Source organism: Zeugodacus cucurbitae, chromosome 2 (genome assembly GCF_028554725.1).
Source record: "Zeugodacus cucurbitae isolate PBARC_wt_2022May chromosome 2, idZeuCucr1.2, whole genome shotgun sequence".
In the NCBI taxonomy this organism is placed as follows: domain Eukaryota; kingdom Metazoa; phylum Arthropoda; class Insecta; order Diptera; family Tephritidae; genus Zeugodacus; species Zeugodacus cucurbitae.
In genome coordinates this window covers 28,617,996-28,637,098 of record NC_071667.1, presented here as the reverse complement: position 1 = coordinate 28,637,098, position 19,103 = coordinate 28,617,996, and the positions used below count along the sequence as shown (strand labels likewise).

Sequence of the window (19,103 nt, the reverse complement as noted above, 5' to 3'; positions counted from 1 at the left end):
TTAAAAAATGAAATGACGCGCAACCTATGCGGCATAACCTTTTCGTGCACTGACCAAATGTGGCAAGTAAATAGGTGAATTAGCGTCAAAGTGTCGTCAACCTCTACTGTGGCTAGCTACGTGACTTCAGTGTGTATATGCATTACCTTGTGTTGTTGCATTGCGGTATATTTATATTGTTACAGTGTTGCAAATTTTAAAATTGTTTGTTGTTATTTATTACTTAGTAATAGTAGATATATGCGGCGTATTTGAATTCAACTGGATTCAAATTATAGTAGTGCATATAGTGCCCCTTTTTTCAACATAGCGTTTAAATTTTCACCCCAAAAAAATCGACTAAAATTAAATAACTAAGCTTTAAAAACAATAAGAGCATAACTCAATTTGGAAAATATCTGCATACAAAGTTAGATTATTATGCCTAGTATCTTGTTTTTTAGATTCAGACGACTAAATTTATGAAATATTTAAAACTAGCAGACCCGGCCACACGTTTTTGTGGCAAGGTATACATTCAATTAAGTTGGTCCAATCTTGGCTTCGGCGACGATATTGATTACTCGAGGTTGATTTATGTTACGCAGCAGGATGACAACTCACACTACTTTTAATTGCAAAGTGAGTGGTGATAGTACCGGCAATTTTAAATAGTTTGGGATAATTGATTACGTCATCCTGGTTTGTAGCTGTGTCAACTCTCCTGGACCGAAGTTCTAAATTGTCGCATTAAGATCATCGATATCTTTGTTTTTTTACCACCAAAATAATCATTCAATCAGTCATTTATGGTTATCATATTGAGGTTTCATGTCAGGAAAACTTCTCTTTCGAGTCCATGAAGTGACAGAAATCTGTTGGAAATGTTATTAGTCCGTCGAGGTGTCAACTGCGACCCTACCATTTGAAACTGCTTCTACAATCGCAATTTGGTATTGTTGCAAAAACACTCATATGTTAGTTGTTAATTGGCGATTCTTTATGTGTCACTACAATTTAAATGATTTTAGGCATGAGATTAGTCCGTCAGTAACAGTTGATACAGTAATAATTGGAAGCGTCTGGGGTAAATCACATGCTAACAGATACCTGGCTCCACCAAAAACGTTCATCGACAATCAAGATCTTTTAAAGTCCTGTGCAGTACCTCCAGCGACTTCTTGAATATTTGGAAAATCTTCGTTATAGCGCTATTTTTGACGATTTCGCCGACTGGTGTTTCGTTCATTTGCAATTTAGGAGTAATTTCAAGGCCGAATGTTCCGTTTGTTTGCCTACTAACAGGTGCCAAGATGCCCCTATTTCCGAAAATGAGTGAAATTGGTTCTGGAATTACATTAGCCCTCATATACTATATATGATGATTATCTATTGGACTTTATGTCGAATATATAGGTCAAATTGTGTGTTATCTTAATAAAATTACATCAATAAATTGCGAGAGTATAAAATGTTCGGTGGGACCCGAATTTAGCCTTTCCTTATTTGTTACAAATTGTTTTGGGCTATCGACACAACCTAATACAATTGAACAGTAACAAAAATATTTTAACAAAGCAACAATGACAACCTTAAAAATATTATTTTTTTGTTTTCTCTTTTTATATTTTTCTTGTCAACTCGAATAAAATTCTCTTATTACTATCTTCTCGCAATTTTTCCATATTTACTCACTCCCAAATCTTTTCCTTGCCTTCCACGAATTCTTCAAGACTAAAATTAGCCAGATCGGTTTGGTCGTTCTCGACTTTTTGCGATACAAACGAACAGCAATTAATTTATGTATATATTATATTTATGTAACTGTAAATTAGAATTAAAACAAAATGTCGTTCAGCCGTTTAGACGTGAAACAGCAAAAGTCCCAGCAAAAACCATAAAAAAATCACTAACTCTATTTAGTTATCTGCCTACCCCCTAAGAACGATGGCGTGATTATTTATAGCCTATGATCATTTCTAGGTTATCATCTATCACCATACCAAATTTCATCAAAATCCTTTCAGCCGTTTAGGCGTGAAAGAGTAACAGACAGACAGAGTTACTTTCGCATTTATAATATTAATATGGATTAATATGGATTGCATGAGCTTATCGAATAATTTGTAAATTTTTTTCTTTCGTTACAGATTTTTTTGTCTTTAAAATGGAAACACCAAATCTGGCAGTAAAATTTGCACTCAGCGGTACGTAAACAATATAGTGTCATACACTATGTAAACAGAGCAACTCTGTAATTTAATTTAAACTTCTTTTGAAAAAAATGTTTAAAAATAGATTCTGCTATTATATATGTTACAGACAGCAATACCAGTTCTCAGCTTTTCTTCTGAAACTTCCTAAAAAGCCTTAAACTATGTAGCGTCAACTCTAACAAACCCACTCTCCATTTTCATATTTAGCATTCATGTTTAGCATATTCTCATAACAGATAGCTGATAGTTAACCTACACTGAATAATAAAAAGAAGTGTTTGAAAAAAATAATTAAATTTAATGCAAATAAAACCATTAAATATTCAACCTAATGTAAGCACCAAAACACTAGCCACTCTGACATCACGTGCAGATATCAACCACAAAATTTGAATCCGTTTCCTCCAATTATACCAAAGTACAAACTTGACCCAACGAACCATTGCGACATGTTAACACTTTTCGCACGCAAAAAAAACACGATTTCGGAATTTCGAATTCGTCATTGTACTTTGACCCTCTACATCGACAAATGTCAATAGCTTAAAAATGAAAAGATTACTGAATTTTTGCACAAAATAATTGTAGAAAATTGCAAACAAAGCATCGCTGCAAAATTCAGCATAAGATATCGAAGTCAACATTAAATATTAACTTTACAACATTAATCACATATTGCAAATCAATCGACAACAACCACAAACAGTTTCGAGGCCAACGATTTGCTGGGTGTGCGGAATCTGTGCGGAGCACACTGAGATTTCGCAGCGACACCGTTGCATCCAATTGCGTAACTAATTTATAATCATTGGATTTTTTTATATTAATATATTCGCATGGAAATATGTACATATATACATACATACATCTAACTGTGTAGATGCGTTGAAGAGTCGAATTGAAGGTCAAGTGATTTATATATTGTTAAAGTCTGGATTTACCTTTTTTTTCGAAGTTAGTGTAAACTCTAATTGGGCTGCAATGAGATAATTAGACAACACGTGGAGAATTGAGCTATTAGTTCGCATTCTATCCGCACGAGTAATATACAGAACTGACTCTCTCTATCTCTGCCAATACTAGTTAGCATTGTCTACTCTCAGCACTGGAGACCGTGCATCCATTGGAAATGCTAGCCCGTATTTTAAGTTTATGTCGTAGTCATTTACATTATTATTCCATTTTATGAGATCACCTGTAATCAACGCTAAAAGTACCTCAAATCTAATGCAGAGTAATTTTAATTTTTTAAGAACTGTCTCGCAAACCAGATATGTAATAGGACATTTTCCATCGCACTTAATTTACCCAAATTCATTTAGGATAGATACACATAAATAAAATAGATGAAATGACATTCTCATGCATACAATGGTAACTGTTGTCAACTCTCCATAGGTTTTCCTGTCAAGCTAAGTTTAAATTTATGGAGTAAAGGCTCCATTTCTCCAATTCAGTGTTATTTATTTTAAGTATATAATTTTGTCTTACATTCATAATTCTAAAAAAAAAAACAAATAATTGTAAATACCTTAATGAACTCAGTAACTAAGTTCTTACAAACTATATTAATTAGTAAATGTTTACATTTTTTCCAGTTCTACTGCTCGTCACAGTGTTTAGCGTCAGCAGCGCCGAAACAAACGTAAGTTATGGGTGAAGAAGGGGAATTTCCACCGAAATAAACAAACGTGTATTTATACAGTAGTGAATCATTGATTTTTACGCTCTATAAAAGTTGTAAATAGATACTCCAACAAAATGCGCACTCTTAAGTTTCACTTCACTCTTATACTTATAGTTGCTTACAAATCATTTCTCTTAAATTCTCTTATTTACCTCTTTCTGTTATCAGAACGACAACACGCCAGCACGTGTTTTAGCCAAACAAACCGGCGCCGCTCAGTTCGAGGAGGAACGTTATGAGACGCACACAGATTGTACAGAACACAAACATCACCTGAAGAAGCGCTCTTCCGATGAGGATGTAGACTATGAGGTGTATCAGGGGGTGGTCGGCAGGCCAGGTATAGATTTTCCCATCTATCCACGTATACCGAAAACGACTTTCAGTTGCCGCTCATTCGGCAATGGTTACTTTGCCGACATGGAGACAGATTGTCAGGTAGGTGTTCACATACTCATATGTCTCTAGTATTGACAATTACACGGTATTTTCTCTAATATAGGTATTTCACATCTGCGAAGACGGACGCAAGATATCATTTCTTTGTCCCAATGGCACAATTTTTCAACAAAGTGAACTCACTTGTGATTGGTGGTTCAAGGTGAATTGTCTCGGCTCTCCCGGTTATTATGCAGATAGTGCCGAGATTCTCAATAAACAGCGCGTACAGCGCATAAGACCCTCTGTACCGGTCCAAGGTTTTAATATTGTCGGTGGTGGTCTGAATATAAAGCCAAAAGTCACCAATCAGGTACCACGCCCAAGACAATCAGTAAATCCAGAGCGACGTTTCGACTCGAATGAGGAACCCTCTCTGGAGAATGTGGATTTTGAGGATCTTTCCGGCGAAAAGCAATTGAAGGGCGAAAAAACACAGATACCAGCGAGTATCGACAACAATAACAATAACGATGAAACACAAATTACAGCTGAAAGTGGATCCTTTGTAGATGGTCGAAGACGCAACAGTTTTAGCTACGAAAAGCCAAATGTAGACGTAGTGGAAACAAAATCTGCAGAAAGTCGTGGAAGAAATAATGGACGTAGCAGTGCTTATGTCGAGGGAAGGCGTGGAAATGGAAATAATAATCTGGATGCCAATAAAAGTGATAATATTGGCACCAACAGCAGTAGTAGTAACGGTAATGGGGCCAAAAATGTAAATGAAAAATCAAATAGAAACCTAAACGTAAATGGCAAAGAAAATGGTAACAGAAGCGGCAATAGCAGTAACAATGGCAATAGCAGCAGCATAGATAACAGCGGTGATCGTTCTTCTGCCACACGTAAAGGCTACAATTATCAAAAGGAGTCTGCGGAACGTGCGCGAGATGGTAAACGTGGTCAACAACGTTATCGCGAAGATACCAAGCCTCAACTCAGCTCGTTGGAATCTAAAGAAGTAAGCGTTGAAAGCAGGGAATTCAGTAAGAAACCTTCTTTGCTCGAGAAACCGTTACGGCAAGTAACGGCAGGGGAAGGTCGAGCGAAATCACGTGCCAGTTCCTCTATTAAATCTGAAGAATCAGACTCTAATGAGCCAAGATACTCGACACGTTTCGTAGAATCCCGTATACCCAATACTACACCATATCAAGCGTTTGGCACATATTCGACAGCACGACGACTTGATACGACACGCAGTACACCCTTCTATACACCAACCGTACCAACAGTGGCTAAGTCTAAGGCTACTGAAGGCAAAGGATTTTACATTAAGGGTTCCCCAGTTGTGGGATCAAATATTGTTGCTTCCACACCAAATCCCAACCGTCACAATATTGGCACTGAAACCTCTATTGGAAACAAACGAAGAGTGATTCCACAGGATACCACCTCAAATTCAACACCCATAACAACACTTCGACCACTTATTATTGGAATGCGATACAATCACGAACCATCCAGTGAGAAACATAAAATTGCAGTCTCGTCGAAGAGTTCATTTGATGTAGATTTACCAGTGCAACGAGCAAGAAAACGTCCAGACTCTGCGGATCTAACAACAACTTCAACAACACCAGCGCCCACAGGGCCCACTTATTTGCCACGCAATGCTGCACGTCCGAAGACAACTTCAAACTCGGGTGGTGACGATTTCCTCTTTGCACCTCAACCAATCATTGAGGACAACGACTCAGTGACACGCAATGTTCAAGAAATGATAAAGACTATTAACATGTTGAAAACTAAATTCGATGATGTTGATCAGTCGAAATTCCAAGGACAAGCACGAGAAGGTTTAGATATACCACCCTCATCGGGGCCTGATGCTTTAGTCTCATTGGCCAAATACTTTGCAAATGAGCAAAATGCTGCATCAAGCAACTCAGTAAGTACATCAGCTGAAAGCAAAGACATATCGCGCACAGATGCAAGCATCCCCATAACGACATTGAAATACTCAGTAAAACCCATAAAAACCGATGAACAAGTCGTTGAAGCTACAATCACACCAAATATTGGTGTTAGCAAAAAGTCCGATGATATACACGCTAGTTTGCTCAGCGACCGCACTGTTAACCAGTATTCAAACCTATTTGGATTGCAAACTGCTGGTGGAAAATCAACTGAAAACATCGCTGGGCGTAGCAATGGTGCTAATGGATCCAGCGCATCGACTGATCAGTTTAACATATTTCCACAAATTGGTACGACCGGTGCTACAATTAGTCAGCTGGCCGACGAGCCCGATTCACGTAAAATTGCACATGTCTTCTCGGAAGCCATATCTAGTTATTTGGAAGATCCCAAAACATTCCGAGCACAACTTGAAGCAGTCCGGCCAACTGAACCGACGATAGTTAGCGGTAAACCAAACTTCGAGCCCGTGACAGTGACAGACAGGTCATTGTTTAACTCAGGCACAGCTGCTACATATCTTCCCACACAGTCGCCAGTAGTTACTGAATCGCCAGCTACCGCATCGAGCATCGCTGCCGAAATTAACAACAACTTCGACTTCTCTACACCATCGAATGACTTCCTGAGCACCACAGGTGCGCCCGACACCACAACCTACAGACCACGTTTCAGTGATGCACGTGGACAACAATTGCGTAAACAATTTTCAGCAGAATTACAATCGCCTCTTGGTGAGTCTAGTGAACATGAAGAATTTCTTCACGGTGAGCATACTCAATCGTTTGTCATACCTCGCAATAACAAAGTGAATGCTGCTTACCCCACCGATGCGGACAATAAGCCAACCGAAAATCCATGGAATCATATTTCACAAACTGATTTCCTTGACCCCCTGACAATTAATGACGGACTCATGAAGGAGCCGCGCACCACAACCGTTAGTTCATTGAATTTTGCGAAAAAGGATGCCACAACAATAATTCCTGCCACAACGTTACGCGGCCAATTAAATGTGCTTTCAACGGATGCACAACGCACCACAGGGCGTACTAATGAGCAATACACACGTGTCGGTTCTGCTGAAGAGACCACACGCCATCCTGCTGCCACGAACCAATCACCTGAATTTGACTCTTGGCAAGAACTGTTTCACGCATACAATCTGCCACAAGAGTCTCTGCCCTCTAGCAATGGTTTACAACGTATTGCCAACAAACTGTTCGGCGGACTCAACGAAACTGAAGCATTACATCTGAAGAATGTTATGCAGCAAGCGGAACACAATCGCCAAGTACTCAGTCTATTGCTGTTGCTCATACAAACGTGCGACGATCAAAATGGCAGAGCTTTGGAACGCTCACGAAAACATCTTCTGAACGCGCTCATCGATATGGATGGCAAGTTGGCGAATGAGGGTGGCAAATCTGCACATCACAAGGGAGTGCCCGTGCCAGCAGCCACAGCCGCAGTTTCCCAGCCAATAGTCGCCACAACCGCACGCATAGCGGAGACGACACTTCGGCAAGCGGCCACAACAAATCTGCCCTTGGTCGCCAGCACCACCACTGATGCCGGCGCGTGGACGACGACAACCGTTCCCGCAGTCACACAATCAAGTGGCAGCATTGAGGAGACAACGAAATTCGAGATACGTGTGGAGGACCCGGAGGAGAGTACAGTCAAGACAGTTGCGCCGAGTCACGGTGGCGGCAGCGGCAGCACCAGCTCGAATTCAGATGAGCGCGCCTTAGAACTACTCAAGTCATTATATTCGTTGGCCTCAAAGTTCACAAGCAGACGATAAGACTAGCAATGTCAACACCGTCTGAACGAATGCTTCGCAATAGCTGCTTTTCCAAGGGAAATTCTCCCCCTTTTGTCGCCTACAAGTTCTTTGGTTAATTCATTTAATTTGTCCCCAGTTGATTAACTTTATGATTTTCTATTTAATTTAACTTTATTTTCGCTACTTTTAATTTTAGCTAATATTTTTATTAAAAAACACACAATATTTGCTTTTTGAAATCGTTTGGTATGAAAGTGAATATGAAAAATTTGTTTTAATATTTAATTCTCGCGAACTTTTACTTGTAAATAATGTTAAGTTGTAATTGCTGGATGAACAAGTATTTAGCTCAATGGCAAATGCATGCGATTGCATTTGTTTTGGGGAAATTCGATAATACTCAAACCGCTTATTGTATTGTATCTGATGCGCGAAAGCGCACTATTTTTTATGACAAACTCTGAGTACACATAATTCAATGTGTATACTTATTCATTGCTTTTTGTGAACTATTTACTTTATTTATGATTTATTTATTTCTAAAAGAAGTGACTTATTGTTTTTGTCGCCAATGTAAATATGTATTACTTGTTAGAGACACGTTTTATTCAGCCACACTGTAATATTATTATTATTTTTTGTACATTAATACCAACAATTTATGCAATGATCGAATAAATAAATAAAAATAAGATAAATTAATGAAGTTCTGCTTACCTTAGAAATACCAGGCTGAAGATTCAGCATTAGTCGGTCTTACCTCGCTCATACAACAAAAAGTGGGTAAAACACACGACAAAACACATCACTTTCCAATTATCAGAGCCATCTCAAGTCGTTGGAATGCTTCCATACGTTGTATGGCCTGTTTTGTCCTCCCACAGGAACATTGGAATTACTAGTTAGATCTGTCTTCAAATGTTATAAGTAATTTTATGAAGCGATTACCATAGTGAAGGATTTAGAGGCATGAACTAGCAATTTGCAAGGCATTGGTTCATGAGTAACACGACCGATAGCAGAACTTACATATTTGGATATATATCCTGCGGAATAATTGAAAAACTACCATCAATATGAGTAACTTTTAAATATAGATTGAGATAACTTAATTGACAAGGTATGTACTTCTATATAGGAAGCCTAATAAAGCAGCGCGGTTAAAATTGTGAACAAAACTTCAAAATATATCAATTCGAAGTCGAACTGCTCTATATTTTTTTGGAACACTAGCCATCGGATTCTCAATATATGTATCTTACGATTTTCGTTAGGTTTCGCTAGTTTCGAGTATAACCATTGAATAGGGGTGGTTAGAAAAATATGTTGGTGGGGTGTGGTTAAATTTAAATAGCAGTGTTCAGATATTATAAATGTACAAAGCAACTTCAAGTTATGTCAGTTTTACTCAAGTTATCGATAATATCGAAATATACAACCATACATCTAATTCGATTAGTTTAAGGTATTACCAACACCGATAGTTGAAACCTGGTTGGTTCGTTGGTTGGTAGTAAAGGGAGGTTAAGTGAGCCTGGACCCAGGCGGCCGTACTTACGCCATCATTATGTCCAATGTAAACAACTCGGTCGATTTGACGAAGCTCCTAAGAAGGGCTCTTTTGCTCAAAATAAGAAGGTCTGTACACTATGACCCATAGTAGTTTTGTGGTACGACCCGTGTTGCAAATGTTTCAAGACCTGAGATGTTTCTTCTATACCTAGAACAGGTATAGAATAGGTCATAGAAATGTATGACCAGGTCCTGTAGCTCTTTCACCATTCCATCCGTCGGTGGATATATAGATTTCACAATGATACTATCGATAATTGTATCTCCCAACGGTCTCAGTTTTCCGATCACAAGACCATTCTATTCCGTGTTCTGTGACAATATTTAGTTGATCCGAGTTTACACTTGATCATGAATATTCTATTGCTAAATTCTCCAACTTGTCAAAATCGTGTTCGATTCGATCGATCGATTCAGCCTCCATGACGAAGCATCTTCAAACGGCCTGAGGCTGATCGACTTCGCTGGAGCCCGAAATATGGTTGTCTGTAGTATCAGATTCCGGAATAAGAAAATTCATCAAGCCACGTGGCTGTCTCCTGATTGAAACACTCGCGACCAAATCGCTTATGTTGTGATAGACGGAAGAAATATCTCCTGTGTTTTAGACGTGCGTAGGTTCCGAGGACCAAATATTGACTCGGACCATTATATGGTAGTAGCGAAGATACGCACTCGCCTCTGTTCAGCAAAGAACGCCTGCCAACAAACACAAGGAAGGTTCGACGTCGAAAAGCTGCAATCACAACAGACAGCCACGAAATTTTCTACTCGGATTGCACTCTTACTCTCCGAGAGCACTCATCAGCATCTCGATATAAGGGAGCTGTGGAACGGCACCTCAAACTCGTTGCATACCGCTGCAGCCGAAACAATTGGTCTACGGCAACGCCAACAGTTGGTACGATGAGAATTGTCGTTCCGCAGTGGAGAGAAAACAAACTGCCTACCTCGCAACGTTGCGTTCGACCACAACACGTTTGGGGTGGGATAGATATCGAAAGCTGAAGAGGGAAGCGAGACGCATTTGCAGACATGGGCATTATCATATAAGGACCGAGGAGTTAATCTGGTAACGGATGTCCAGAGCATACTGTGATTATAGAGAGAATACTTCTTCGACCTGCTGAATGGCAGTGAAAGTACAACACCAGGAAATGGCGAACCCGATTCCCCAATCGATGACCGTGGAATAGATGTTCTTTTTATCCACGTTCGTAGATAGTTTCGTCTACTTGGTGACCAGCGTTAACAACACCAACAATGTCAGCCTAGAAATCCAACGCAGAATCACTCTTGCCAGCAGGTGCTACTTTAAACTGAGTAGGTAATTGGAAAGTAAAGTCCTCTCTCGACGAACCAAAATCAAACTCTACAAGTCGCTCATTATTCCCGTCCTGATGTATGGTGCAGAAGCGTGGACATCCGATGGGACGACTCTTGGAGTTTTCGAGAGAAAGGTTTTGCGAAAGATTTATGGTCCTATTTAACGATATAAATTTCCCAAAGGACATCCCAAGGCAAGAAGCATCACTTTTTATTTCCAAATCAAATGCAAATATAAAACAATCGAAGAATTCTCTAATCACTGAATAATTCTCATACTGAGTCACTAACGAATCAACCAATTATTTACAAAAATAATGTGCAGCAAAGACATTGACATTTCCATGATTTATTAAAATGCAAAATTTCTGGATGGTCGTATAAATACAGAAGCCAATTAGAGGTCAACTTAACATTCAAGCAGCAATGGTTTATAGGCCACTACTAAAGTTTAGACGCCGCGTGAGGATACCATCTGACCTTGAATTACATGAAACACGTCAACTGTTTTGTATACTAAATTTAATCAGTAAAAATACGTCAGCGGGTCAATTTGTACCAGAAGCTATGTAAGTATATTTTTACTTGACTAAATCATTGCACACTTGTGCAATCAATGTTGCCACATGCGGTAAATTTGTATCAAAATTGTGCAAAGAAGTAATGAAGGACCTAAGTTTTGGTGTCACCGAACATTTTATACTCTCGTAATTTGTTTATTTAATTTTATTAATATAACAAGGTATAAGGTCCATTGAAAGTTTGAAAACCCTAATATTCGGTATATGGGAGCTAGGGGAAGTTATGACCCGATTTCACTCTTTAAATGCAGTAATTTTGCAAAGTTCTGTTTCGATATCTTCACTAGCGCATACTTCTACTTATTGTAAAGCAAACGATTCAGGTCGACATCAAAGTTCTGGTATACAGACAGATATTATGAACCGAATTTCATTGAAATTGTTCGCGTAATTTCGGATATATGGTTTTTGACCCATAAAGGGGCGGAACCACTCCCATTTAAAATTGTGTATACCATTTTGAGTGCAGTTCTTCTGAGCCAACTTTATAATGAAATTTAAGGTTTCTTGTGGTTTTCCTTACTGAATTAAAGCATTTTTTAAAGTTTTCAACACAACCTTTGTATGGGTGGAGCGCGTGATTATAATCCGTCTTCCTCCATTTTTGGACTGTATAAGGTAGTACCTAAGAGAAATGACTCTAGAAAGTTTCCTTGATATAGCTTTAGTAGGGGGCGGGGCTACGACCACTTAACCAAAAAAATTACATTCACGTTTGCCCCTTCATAGTGCCATCCTTCATACAAAATAGCTTATTTTATGGCTTAGTTATAGCTCTTTATATGTTTTCGGTTATAGCCCATTTGCGGGCGTGGCAGTGGTCCGATTACGCCCATCTTCGAACTTAACCTTCTTATGGTGCCAAAAAATACGTCTACCAAGTTTCAGCAAGATATCTAAATTTTTACTTAAGTTACAGCTTTCACGGACGGACAGACATCCTGATTTGAACTTTACTCGTCGGTTATTGATACTATATATAACCCTATATCTAACTCGCTTAGTTTTAGGACTTACAACCAACCGTTATGTGAACAAAACTATTATACTCTCTTTAGCAACTTTGTTGCGAGAGTATAAAAATAAGGAAAATCAGTTGAAAGAAACTGAATCCACACTTTGATCGCATACGTTGAGTCAGCTTCTATGAAGAGAAATTGGGATATACATATATTTTCCGCAGAAATTGATGATAAAAATATATTATGTAACTCTGGTTGATCCTAAACTGAATACAGAATACAATAAAATTTAAAATATTTATACACATTTTATAGTTTTATCAACTCTTACATTTCAAAAAAAAAATTGGAAGGAAATATGGTATGGCAACCACGCACACGATTAACTAAATTCAATTAATGGGCCGGGTCGAGCTACCAAAGAAACAATAGGATTATCCACGGTAATAAATCTAGATTCAAATGGAAATACGAAGAAAAAGGCTAAAAGTGAATGAGCGAAAATTATGAACAAGCTGTTAGCGACGTCACACAACTGAGGAGCAAAGCATATATGCATATACATACACCTTAATATATGTATCTATATGTATATATGTACATATGTAAATGTGCCCAGGGGATTGATACAAAATCGCATATCGTAAATTCGCCAAAGATGCAACCAACAGCAAACGGAATGCAAAATACACGTACAACAACAATTGCATAGCGAACAATGCCACTAAAAACAATAAACATGAATGTAATCAATCAGTTGTAGTGCCAACTAACGAATTGTATAACAGCTAAGTCTGAGTGTTCTTTCTATACAATTAGAATGAAAATAGTGTGTTATGGAATTTTATGCTATTTCCAACTCCAAGCTTTTGCGGCTTCTCAATGGATACTGCAACGAGAGTTTGATCATAGCGAATTGTTGGTGGATGAGTTGAGCGCTTGTAGGCGGCAACAATTCATTTGATGGTATAAAAAGGGCTGCAACTCGGAGAGCCATGTAGTGTCAGTTGGTCGATCGGTAGGAGCCTAGTGTTCAAACACTTTATATTGACTAAAAGCATAATAGTTGCGTATACGCCGTGTGCCGAAACGTGAATGTTACACTGTGCTAAAGCGGTTATATATTAGTGGATAAAGCAGATTTCAAACATTTTGAATACTTAAATTATAAATATAACAATATATATAAAATACTTTACAAGTTGGTCATTTTCAAAATATCGAGTTTAAGCCGTCGAAACTGTCGAAGATGTTGGAAATATTGAATTATTTAGGTAAGTGAAATTCAAAACAGAAATTTAAAAATAAATAAACTGCATTGGTGAATACGTTGTGCTTTCGAATTTCAATATACTGTAAAATTTAATTTCGGTGGAGGACGAATTAAAAAAGTTTTTTAAACAGCAATCAAGAAACTCCAAAACCATTATTTTTGTCGTTTGTTTAATTTGATATGGCAACTAAAAATGTTTGGGAAATGTACCGCTCTCTATTTGTTAATATATAAATATAAATAGTGATAAATATATAACCATTTGAATAGTCCAACTTTATAGTACTATCTCAGGAAAGGAATAAAATCACTCTGAGATATTAAAAATGGGTAGTAATGGTCATTATTCTATAAAAAAACACTTTACTCTATCTAACCCTTATTGTTATGCATGTACTATTTATTCACTGTTTTCTTGAGCAACAGTGAGACTTAGAAAGCATTCATTAGCCTTATCTGATTTCATACATCAGTAAAAAGCGACCCAAAATTTATAAATTTATTTAAATGATTCTATTTGGGTCGATAGTTCGATTTAAAAGTTATCGTAACGCATACAACACTTAAATCTGTATAGGCAAATATTGAAGAATGCTGATAGAAGTTTGCTAATGGCAATGGTTTATGAAATCAGGGTCATTCACAAACAGCGGAAGCGAGCTAAGCTCCGCAAAGCCGCCAGCAAATGCGCTGTAAATATGGTCAGCGCGGCACGTGCGACTTAAATACGAATTGCACATGCTTAGTGATTTCAAGCCACACACACAAGTGCCGTATGAGCGAAAACTGCCGATATACGATACATATATACAGACATTACAGCTACGAACGGCTCTGAAGTCGCTACCGCAACAGCAACCGCCACTGCAAGCAATGATAAATGTTCGCATTTAAATTGGCCACAACAGATTGCAATCACGTGCAGCGCCTGCTAGTGGCAGTCGGCAACGTTGCTCTTGGCCTTAGAAAACTGGGCCATAGCCGCGCTGTGACCGACGCATTTTGATTTGCAGCAGCGGACGTCTTTAATTCATTTTGCGCTGCAGTGGCCGAAATGTATTGTACATACAATTGTATCTACTCATTTGTGTTGAATTCATTTCATTTCACTATAACAGACTCTCTTTCCTATTATTACAGGAATTTCGCTGCTGCTATTCAGCATGGGTGCACAGGTGAGTCACATTGCATGCTATTTCGAGGATACATATGATTAACTTATTATTTCTCCCTGTCAGGCACAAAGTGGCTACAACTATGTACGTCCTGAAATTGCAAATGCCGCTGGTGGCGGAGTTGGCAGCTCGAATGTCTTGCGACCGATAGTTCCCGTTAGCAGTAATGCCTTGACAGCATCTCCAAATTCTCCTCTGGGATACGCCTCGGCGACGGGCACTGCTTATGGCGGCACAGGCGGACCTCCTGCTGCACCTTTCTCCGGATTTGGCTCGCAACCCTCCGCACTAGGTGCAACCGGGCAAGGCGCTTACTCCGGTGCTACAGGTGCTGCCGCATTGCAAGTTGGTGCTGGTTTCAACGCGGCTAAGCGTCCTATTTTAGCGACACAGCAACGCGGCGGTGGCGTATTCGGCGGTGGATTGACGGGTATTGCAAGCGGACAGTCAGCCTACAGTGGTGCTACGCGCGTTTCTGGACTTAACGATGTGGACTATAGCGCCGAAGGCGACTATTCCGCTATACCTGGAATACCCGCCGTCGACTATCCCGTATACGCGGAGGTGCCGCAGACCAATTTCGATTGCACACAGCAACTACCTGGCTATTACTCGGACGTCGAAGCGCAATGCCAAGTATTTCACATTTGCGCACTCAACCGCACCTACTCATTTCTCTGTCCGAACGGCACGATATTCAGCCAGGAGACACTGGTCTGCGTTTGGTGGAACCAATTTGAGTGCGCAACTGCGCCTGCACTCTATGCCAACAATGCTTACATCTATGACTACGGCAGTGAACAACGTGCTGCCAGTGCTTACAGCGGTTCTGGAGGCGCCGCAGCATTAGGTGCACGACAGCCGGCCAGTTACCCAGGCGCAGCTAGTGGCAACAGTTTACGTACTACAAGCGCTACACTACCTTCACCTGGTGGTATTTTTGGCGCTGCCAATTTACGACCCACCGCTTTTGGCGCTATTCCTAGCACAGTGACACCAGTGTCATCGACCGCAGGCTACAATGCCAATACGGGTCGTTTCCCAGCGGGCACAGCAGCCGCCGGGCAATCCTTTAATACTGCCGTTGCACCGATTACGCAATCAACATATGGACCCGGTGGTATTGGTGTCGGCGGCAGCAGTAGTGTTTCAGCAGGCGCGACCAGTGCCAACGCGAATAGCAATCGTGAATATTTGCCACCATCACAGCAACAACGGCGGCCCTAAGTTTATGCATATTTTGAGTAGTAAATGAAAGATCCCTTTCTACAACGTAAGAGACCACTGGCATCTGTACCCGGTTTATGCTGTCCCTGCTCTCACACGACCGTACTTCTATATAGGTTGTACACCTTAGTTTAATCACTCATGCATTGCCCCATTTATATTATATAATACTACGATAAGCATTCATTATCCCATCTAACTTATCATTAATACTTCAGCACTATTCTCTTCCGAGGCATGCCTGTTTTTTTCTCAATTTCCACAATTTTTTATTTTAGTTCACATCATTAATAATATAATCCCTAGAACGATTTTACGTATTTTTACAAAATAAAGTATTGATAAGAAATACATTATATGTATGTATATGCCTCTTGAGATGGAATATGGTTTATCGAATTATTCTCTCTTTCAACGGATGCTTCTGAATTCATTTTTATCTGAGGTATGTTGTTGATGAATTACAGGTACGAAATCAGCACATCAGCAAATTTCCAAATTAATTTTATGACAATTGTGTTTTGTTAGATACCAAAATATCTTTATTACAAAGATTAACTATCTGATGACTTTTAGTTAAATAGAAATCATTTAGTTCAGGAGAAACAGCGTAAGCGTAATTTTTAGAATTTTCATTGGTATAAACTATTCAAAACGGAGAATGTAACAACTGAAATCCAGTTTAAGGATAGCGCTGTCGCCAACGTTGGTATCGACGTAATAGTGCCACCTGTGCACTGAACTTCCGAGCCATTGCACCCACTTGATTAAGATCTCTTATGTGTCGACCATAAGGAGAACCTTTGTCTTCACGTCCTGCCAATTTACGTCTCCTTAATTCTTTCTCTGTCTTTAGGACAGATTTCTCAATGCCTTCCTTAACATTGCCTTTCTCCGGTTTGTAAATACGCTTCACACAACAACCGCATAACGAATACTTACACCAACGACCACATCCGCCATATTCCACTCTGAGAAACTGCCAAAAGCTCAACTCTCTCGCCTCATTATCCTCCGGCGTACTTTTGTTTTCCGAAAAAAAATCGCAGATCAGTGTAATGAAAAGATTCAGCAGAACAATAGCAATAACGAACATTAATAAAGCATACAAAATGAAACCGAGTGTTAGACCACCATAGCCAAGATCATACGGACTAACGGTGCTGCTGAAACCAAAGGAATAACTCATGGATGCGGTGAAACTCTTCAAGAGATGTGTAAAATTTTCGGTATCATTGCCATTGATGATATACGAGCTGATGCCGAAAGCGAAAAGCCAAATTACGATGATCACTAATAGTGTGAGTAGCGCCCAACGCGCACGATACAAGGTGCGTGTGAAAACACGAAAAGATTTGGCAAACTGTAGCACTTTCCATAGGCGCACAGTGGTTAAACAAATTAGAAAACCAATTGTCAGGTTTGCCAAATAGTCAATACTTGCCGGCACACGGAAATCTATAAACTCCAGTTTCATCGATTCCTCGAATTCTCTCATCAACCTTGACACTTTGGTCTCTCGTACAATAATCAAAATGATAATAAATACATTCAAAAGAACTATAACACTGTCGACGCAATTCCATGGTGAAGCGGACATTTTCGTCTTGTAAAGCAAATTCAAAATCAGATGCTTAATGAAGTAGATCAATGTGAAAAGGTAGATTAGAAATATAATCAAGAATATGGCCGGCAAGTTGTCCACATTCAGCAGCAGTCCAACGCTCTGAACATCAGCATGTGAGAGCACATTTCCGAACGGTGTGTACTCCAACAGAATTGTGCAGACGCTAAATAAATTCGAATCGGCATTGTAGAGCGTGAAATCGATGAATATACCGGCCGTGCGCGCATCGAGCCAATGGGCCTTCTCCAGATAGTCCAGAATTTTAAGACTATTGTTTAAGTCGCGTGATAGAATTGTTGCATAACCGTTACTCTCAGCGTACGTGTGCAATTTGCCCTGATGATGACTGGCGGCAAATATGCTCCAATCCAATTGCCCCGCCAGCCAAGGTCCGTAAGTATGTATATACTTAGAAATATAGTGTAACTGCTCGTAAGGCAACTGCCAACGGGGCATGAAATTTTTCTCATCGAAATGCGGTGAACTCAAACCGATGTAAGGTACTTCGCGTCGTACCTGCCGTAGTCGCACCACGCTCAGAAGCTTTGCGATATTATATTGTATCCAGCCTGGCTCTTCTATTACCTTCTCATTGTAGTCAAGGCCCTCATTAAACGCTCGAATTATAATGCGACGTATGTATTCGTAAACATCATCTAAAGTATTCACATAATGGAGTCCAATAGCATTCAAACGCTTTTCTTCCAATACTGTTTTCAATGTATCCGTGTTGTAGTAAGCTTGATAGTTGCGTGAACCCACCACCAAGAGCAATAGCAATATGAAATACAAACCATACAGACGCAGCTCGTTGATAATTTGTTTGTATTTGAGATTCAGCGACTCGTTATAATGCGAAGGCGTTGTATACATCGCCGCCTCGTGGCTGGCTAATTGTAAGCGCACAAGCGCATCCTCATCGTAATTATAGGTAATCGAAGAGCGACCTATGTCAGGACCCTCCTGCACTGGTGGCTTCTTACGCAGTGCTGAGTAGACAGCGTACCCGAGAAATTTTATGAAGTCTCCGATGAGGCAATGAAAGAGTATCACGACAACAATAACAAAGAGTATTGCGCGAAACTTGCGTGACTCATGTGAAAAACCCGAGAGACAAATAATAAGAATAAAGCACCACACCACAATGAAGATTGAGATTCCGAAGAGAATATACATTTTTCGACGCGCTTGCATGTTGTTGCAGCAGATCAATGATTGACGAAGCTCGTGTACAATTCTTTTAATTAAATTTTTTTTTTTTGATTTTCAAAAGACAAATTTACAGCAAAAAATTGTATGTATATAACTCCAAGTGAACTTTGTGCTTT

General features: G+C 39.5%; 3 protein-coding genes across 6 annotated transcripts in view; 2 read left to right on the top strand and 1 right to left on the bottom strand.

Annotated features, from left to right (window-relative positions):
* Positions 1 to 8,714, top strand: part of LOC105213590 (uncharacterized) — a 48,188-nt gene extending 39,474 nt beyond the window's left edge. For all 4 annotated transcript variants that reach the window (XM_011186510.3, XM_029041243.2, XM_011186511.3 and 1 more), the window contains exons 3-6: positions 2,130 to 2,186; positions 3,794 to 3,840; positions 4,051 to 4,320; positions 4,385 to 8,714. In XM_011186510.3, the coding sequence (XP_011184812.2) occupies positions 2,130 to 2,186; positions 3,794 to 3,840; positions 4,051 to 4,320; positions 4,385 to 8,050 (4,040 nt within the window). In that variant the 3' untranslated portion in view covers positions 8,051 to 8,714. The remainder of the gene's footprint in view (positions 1 to 2,129; positions 2,187 to 3,793; positions 3,841 to 4,050; positions 4,321 to 4,384) is intronic.
* Positions 8,715 to 13,605: 4,891 nt separating this feature from the next.
* On the top strand, positions 13,606 to 16,296 carry LOC105213589 (uncharacterized). Its single transcript, XM_011186509.3, has 3 exons — positions 13,606 to 13,747; positions 14,887 to 14,921; positions 14,985 to 16,296. The coding sequence occupies exons 1-3, from the start codon at positions 13,723 to 13,725 to the stop codon at positions 16,146 to 16,148; spliced, it is 1,224 nt and encodes a 407-aa protein (XP_011184811.2). The 5' UTR covers positions 13,606 to 13,722; the 3' UTR covers positions 16,149 to 16,296.
* Positions 16,281 to 19,103, bottom strand: LOC105213588 (polycystin-2). Its single transcript, XM_011186508.3, has one exon. It carries the CDS (start codon positions 18,967 to 18,969, stop codon positions 16,831 to 16,833), a length of 2,139 nt encoding a protein of 712 aa, XP_011184810.1. The 5' UTR covers positions 18,970 to 19,103; the 3' UTR covers positions 16,281 to 16,830.

Bases quoted from the DNA above. Each gene is read 5' to 3' on its own strand.
- LOC105213589 (XM_011186509.3), top strand. From the start codon at position 13,723: ATGTTGGAAATATTGAATTATTTAG. The intron at 13,748-14,886 runs GTAAGTGAAATT...CTATTATTACAG, and splicing joins GGAAATATTGAATTATTTAG to GAATTTCGCTGCTGCTATTC. The intron at 14,922-14,984 runs GTGAGTCACATT...TCTCCCTGTCAG, and splicing joins TATTCAGCATGGGTGCACAG to GCACAAAGTGGCTACAACTA.
- LOC105213588 (XM_011186508.3), bottom strand. From the start codon at position 18,969: ATGCAAGCGCGTCGAAAAATGTATATTCTCTTCGGAATCTCAATCTTC.